This window comes from Colobus angolensis, unplaced genomic scaffold (assembly GCF_000951035.1).
Source record: "Colobus angolensis palliatus isolate OR3802 unplaced genomic scaffold, Cang.pa_1.0 Scaffold9, whole genome shotgun sequence".
Taxonomy (NCBI): Eukaryota; Metazoa; Chordata; class Mammalia; order Primates; family Cercopithecidae; genus Colobus; species Colobus angolensis.
In genome coordinates this window covers 12,456,671-12,462,919 of record NW_012122931.1, presented here as the reverse complement: position 1 = coordinate 12,462,919, position 6,249 = coordinate 12,456,671, and the positions used below count along the sequence as shown (strand labels likewise).

The window sequence follows — 6,249 nt, the reverse complement described above, 5'->3', positions numbered from 1 at the left end:
TCCGATCTCTCAGCCTCCCGAGTAGCTGGGACTACAGGCGCCCGCCACCTCGCCCGGCTAGTTTTTTGTATTTTTTAGTAGAGACGGGGTTTCGCCGGGTTAGCCAGGATGGTCTCCATCTCCTGACCTCGTGATCCGCCCGTCTCGGTCTCCCAAAGTGCTGGGATTACAGGCTTGAGCCACCGCGCCCCGCCTATGATAAAATTCTTGTTTAAATATTTGAGTACGGTTGATGTGATAATCAAAAGAGAAAATTTATTGAAGAATTATTTATAGACTGTCATGTATCCTTACCAATAATAGTAGGAGTTATTAGTATTATTCCCATTATCTGAAAATCTTTATTTTCAGAACTAAAAATTATATGGTGATAATTCACTTGAAAGAAGAATCCAGCATCAGATTTAGGTTGTGGATTTTCTTAACGTGTATATAATTTGATATGTTTCATAAGCATTTACATATAACTTCAGGACAGTTGCATAAATAATTGCCACATTTTTTACCATAAATGTAATCATTCACATACACTTATCTGATCCTCTTCCATATTCTTATATTTTTGCAGCTTCTGGTTTTTAAAGGCAGCAAGATGGGGGTTAACTGTTGTTCACTCACTTTGGCATTCAGGTTTATCTTTACTCTTTTTTTCTAGGAATCTATGGGGAAAAGTTCAGATGGAAAGTCCTATGTTATTACTGGGAGCTGGAATCCAAAATCCCCACATTTTCAAGTTGTAAATGAAGAAACTCCTAAAGGTGATACTATTTGTTGACATCATGAACAGAAATTTTAGTCTCAAGAAGATACGCAAAACTAAGGACCACTTCTTTAACCAATATCCAGTGTTTACCTAATTCTGGTGAAACCAAAGAATTTGAATAGTTCTTCAGTTTATTATTAAATTTGATCTATAAGCAAAGTATCACTTTTTCCCACTTTTCCATCCGTTTTTTCATTTTTTCCTTCCCTTCTTTCTTTTTTTTCTTTCTATTTATACGCTTATTTACTTACAGACTTCTAGGTTTTATTTTTGTACAGAGGTAATCCATGCAATAAATGGTTAAAAATTTCAAAGGATTTATAGGGAAAAATGAGTCTACCACAGTCCCCACGGCTCTGTCCCAAAGGAATCACTGTTAGCAGTTTCTTGTGTAGCTTTTCAAATACTCTGTGCATAAAGTATCTGGAAGATACTTCATATGCTCTTTGAATGACATTTAATAGCTGCATATTATCCCATTCTGAAAATGTAATTTGCTTAATAAATGCCTCTTATTGAGCATTTCCTCCCTTCAATTTTTTGTTATTAATAGCACTATAAATAAATAGTTAAAGGATATAAGCAGACCATTCAAATACCATTGTTAACCAAGTTTAAAACTTGACAAGTCTCAGTGTTGATGAGGGTGCCATAAAGAAGTCATATGCCACTTGTGCAGAAAAGTCTGACAGTACAGTGGGGTTTTTTTTGTTTGTTTGTTTTTGTTTTTTTGAGACAGTGTCTCACTCTGTCACCCAGGCTGGAATGCTGTGGCGCAGTCTTGACTCACTGTGGCCTCTACTTCCCAGGTTTAAGTGATTTTCCTACCTCAGCCTCCCAAGTAGCTGGGACTGCAGGCATGCGCCACCACATCTGGCTAATTTTTGTATTTTTAGTAGAGGCAATGTTTCACCGTGTTGGCCAGGCTGGTCTCATGGACTCTGGTGATCTGCCTGCCTTGGTCTCCCGATGACAGTACAGTTTTAAAAGTTTTACGGTATATACTACTGTCAGTTACTTTAAAATAATTCTCAGTGTGGAATTTTTTTTTGAAACCAGTTATTTGTCTAATTATTTTACATGTTTAGTTGATACTTAAGGTATCTTGAAAGTTTATAATGAAATAGCTTTTATGGAATCTTATGAGCAAATACATTTGTGTTTCTGATTTACCTCTTCAGCCTCTCTCTTTCTTTGTTTAGATAAAGTCCTGTTTATGACCACAGCTGTAGATTTGGTAATAACAGAAGTACAGGAGCCTGTTCGATTTCTCCTGGAGACAAAAGTCCGCGTTTGCTCACCTAATGAAAGATTATTCTGGCCCTTCAGCAAACGTAGTACTACTGAAAATTTCTTTTTGAAACTAAAACAGGTACTGTACTTTTCTATTAATATAGAAGGGGGAATAAGAAGGGAGAAATCACTTCTGAGACTGATTTCTAAGCTCTCAGATCTTTAAACAGTCATGTATTTTAAATATATTAAGAGGAAAAGTTATATTTTTCATATTTTCCCACCTGTTTATTATTTTCATTGCTCTTCGTTTCTTCCCAAAGATCCACATTTCCATTTGGTCTCATTTTCTTTCAACCCGAAGAACAGCATTTCTTTTAGTGTAGATCTGCTAAAGATGTATTCTCTTAAACTTCTCTAGGTGAAAATGTCTTTTTTTGGCTTTCATCCCAGTAGGATATTTTCACTGGATAGGATTCTGGTTGACTTTTTTTTTTCTTTAAAGATGTCATTCCTATTCTTCCGGCTTTCATTTTTATTGTTGTTGTTTGTTTGTTTGTTTTTGAGACAAAGTCTTGCTCTGTCACCACCCAGGCTGGAGTGCAGTGGCGCAATCTTGGTTCACTGCAACCTCTGCCTCCTGGGTTCAAGTGATTTTCCTGCCTCAACCTCCAGAGTAGCTGGGACTACAAGTGGGTGCCAGCATGCCCGGCTAATTTTTTTGTGTGTGTGTTTTTAGTAGAGATAGGGTTTCACCATGTTGGCCAGGCTGGTCTCGAACTCCTAACCTCAGGTGATCCACCCGCCTCAGCCTCCCAAATTGCTGGGATTTCAGGCATGAGCCACCGCGCCTGGCCAATTTTTAAATTTAATTATAATTAGAAACCTGCTTCTCCATTTTGCACATGGGAAAACTGAGCATTTGTTTGTTGAGATAGGGTCTCACACTTTTTTTTCTTTCTGAGACGGAGTCTCTCTCTGTCACCCACGCTGGAGTTGAGCGGCGCAGTCTCGGCTTACTGTAACCTCTACCTCCCAGGTTCAAGTGATTCTCCTGCCTCAGCATCCCAGGTAGCTGTGCTGTGATGCCCGGCTAATTTTTGTGTTTTTAGTAGAGACAGGGTTTTACTATGTTGGCCAGGCTGGTCTCGAACTCCTGACCTCAAATGATCCGCCCACCTCAGCCTCCCAAAGTGCTGGGATTCCAAGCGTGAGCCACCGTGCCTGACCTAAATTGAGCATTTTCATTCAACGCACCATTCAAAACACTTCTTTTTTTGTTTTACTTAATCCACTTACCATCCTCCTGAGATAAATTGGGTAGTTTATATTGTGCTTATTTATAGGTAAACCCAGGGAAGTTAAGCCTGGACTTCAGTTTCTTATTTTATACAATAGAAATGAAATACTAAATTCCCAGCTTGGATACATTCAATGATGTGGTTATTAGACCAGAAATATAATCTAGGACCCTGACATTCAGTGAGGTGAACACTCGCTGATTACACTCTCCATTCTGCTTCATGTTACTGCAGCCCTGTAGATTGAGGACAGCAAAGACAACTTTCCATCTGTTGTTGTTTTAAACTGCTAAACAATGAGATTATATTTACTCGAGCATCCAGAGAACATAGAGACCAGTGTATCTATTAGCAGTTGAAAATTGAGACCCTTCCATTTCCTTATAGGTGAAAACTCTGTCACAAATATTTAACAGTTTGGTATGCAAAGATTTTCTTTGAACATTTTTGTTATTTTTAGACTTCTTTGCTAAGGTTCTTTGATTTTCTAATGGAAGTATTCAAAAATGTTCTTGAATTAATATAAATAGGAATAAAGTGCAGAAGGGCTTCAAATTAGTATTTCTTTAGGGCTACCTTTAATTTTGAGTAGGTATTCAGAGCTTTCATCTAGCCATTTACAGTAGCTACTAATGGTTCTATTGCCATTATCTTAAAGTTGTACAGAAATAAGATACACTTTAGATTTTTTGCATATTGACTGATGGCCACAGATATTTACCTTTGAGAACAATGAGCTAGAGAAAGTGGTATGTGGGAGAATAGGGGATTATTTTGTTAAACTGTCATTTTAAGAACTTTGCTGTGGTTCGCATCTGTAATCACAGCACTTGGGGAGGCCGAGGTGGGAGGTTTGCTTGAGCCCGTGAGTTTGAGACCAGTCTGGGCAACATAGCAAGACCCATCTCTACAAAAAATTAAAAAATTAACCAGGCATGGCGGCGTATAACTGTAATCCTCGGTATCCTGGAGGTTGAGGCAGGAAGATAGCTTGAGCCCAGGAGTTTGAGGCTGTAGTGAACTGTGAGATTGTGCCAGTGTACTGAAGCCTGGGCAACAGATCAAGATCCTGTCTCAAAAAAAGAAAAAGAATATTTTTACCTTTTTAATTAAGCTGATGTTTATTAACTTTTTATCACTAGCTAGTATTTTATAATTATTCTACTGGTTTATAATAAAGATAACTGCTTAAGGGAAGTGTTGGGCAACAGCTTATTATTGGCCATATCTTCCTCATTTCTATTACTTTTTAAAGATAAATTTTTTTGAAACTCAAAAGATCTATGATTAAGTATCTTTTTCTTCATGATATGTTTAAGCAAAGAAGGTGATAATAATTTATCTGTAAAACCCAGTGATAAATATAAAGGAAAGAATACTTACTTTTTTTGAGTTCTGTATGTCAGATGCCATGCAAGATACTTTACAGCAACAAAAGAGAGAAAATTGAGGTTATGTTTTAGGGAACATAGGAGTGATTTTTCTAGCTTTATAAATGCTTTAGTGGATTACCTGCAAATATCAAATTGTATTTTCTTTTTTTTTTTTTTTTGAGATGTAGTCTCACTCTGTCACCCATGCTGGAGTGCAGTGACGTAATTTCGGCTCAGTGCAACCTCTCCCTCCCTGGTTCAAGTGATTCTCCTGCCTCAGCCTCCTGAATAGCTGGGACAATAGGCCTGTGCCACCATACTCAGCTTATTTTTATATTTTTAGTAGAGATGGGGTTTCACCATGTTGCTCAGGCTGGTCTCAAACTCCTGACCTCAAGTGATCCACTCACCTCAGCCTCCTAAAGTTTTGGGATTACAGGTGTAAGCCATCATGCCCAGCCTCAAATGATATTTTCACATCAAGAGGCATACGGTGATTTTTTTCTTTTTTGTTATTATTTGCAAACCAGGCACAGAAAAGAATCAGAGATTTGAGGTCTTTGTTTAAAAAAATGGTTCTAGTATGTGACAAGAAAATGCTTTGCAAAATTAATGAAACATGTTGGTCTACAGTGCAGTTCCCAAAGATAAGGACAGACAGTGCTTTAAACTACGCCAAGGAATTGATAAGAAGATTGTCATCTATGTGCAGCAAACAACTAATAAAGAACTTGCCATTGAAAGGTAAGCATTTTTAGTAAGTTTAGCTTAAATATAAATTTTGACTTTTATCAATCTAATGGCGTAGTTTTACACTGTATTAAAAAAATGTATTTTCAAAGCATTTTGTTCCCTAGGATATTATTTTGTTTACTGAAATCAGTGCTTCATTACTTTGAAATCGCTACTAGAAATCATCAGCTAATATACACTCTTCAAGTATGTGGTAATAGGCAAACAATTAGCTTATCTTGAAGCAAGGATTATTATTTTAGCAACACAAATGTATTGATAATTCTAATGTGTCCTCTTTTCTATCAGCAAGAATTTGTTTTTAAAGTGGCCTAATTTAAACGTTCTTTTGTGTTATCTTTTTTCTTAAATTTATGTCAGTTCTTTTTTTACAGGTGTTTTGGTCTTCTCCTTAGTCCAGGAAAAGATGTACGAAATAGTGACATGCACTTATTAGATTTGGTAAGAATTTATTTTTACTAGAAAGTTACATACTATTTCCTCAGTAAAGGTTGTTTCATTTTTTCTTGTCTGAATCTAATGTTAAAACATGTTTATGAAGGTGATCTTGTAAGCTATAAAACAATATACAAAGATAAGATAACTTCCTTTTTCCTGACTAGCTATTTACAGGTCTGACTTTGGATAAGCCTTGGTCTGTTAACTGTGTGGTGATTTTTTTTTTTTTTTTTTAAACGGAGTCTCGCTGTGTCGCCCAGGCTGGAGTGCAGTGGCCAGATCTCAGCTCACTACAAGCTCTGCCTCCCGGGTTTACACCATTCTCCTGCCTCAGCCTCCCGAGTAGCTGGGACTACAGGCGCCCGCCACCTCGCCCGGCTAGTTTTTT

At 37.3% G+C, this 6,249-nt stretch overlaps 1 protein-coding gene across 1 annotated transcript in view; it reads left to right on the top strand.

Annotated features, from left to right (window-relative positions):
• The window catches only part of RABGAP1 (RAB GTPase activating protein 1), a 173,971-nt gene that overhangs the window by 54,565 nt on the left and 113,157 nt on the right, over positions 1-6,249 (top strand). Inside the window, exons 8-9 of the mRNA XM_011931468.1 lie at positions 656-758; positions 1,966-2,135. Coding sequence (XP_011786858.1) covers positions 656-758; positions 1,966-2,135 — 273 coding nt within the window. The remainder of the gene's footprint in view (positions 1-655; positions 759-1,965; positions 2,136-6,249) is intronic.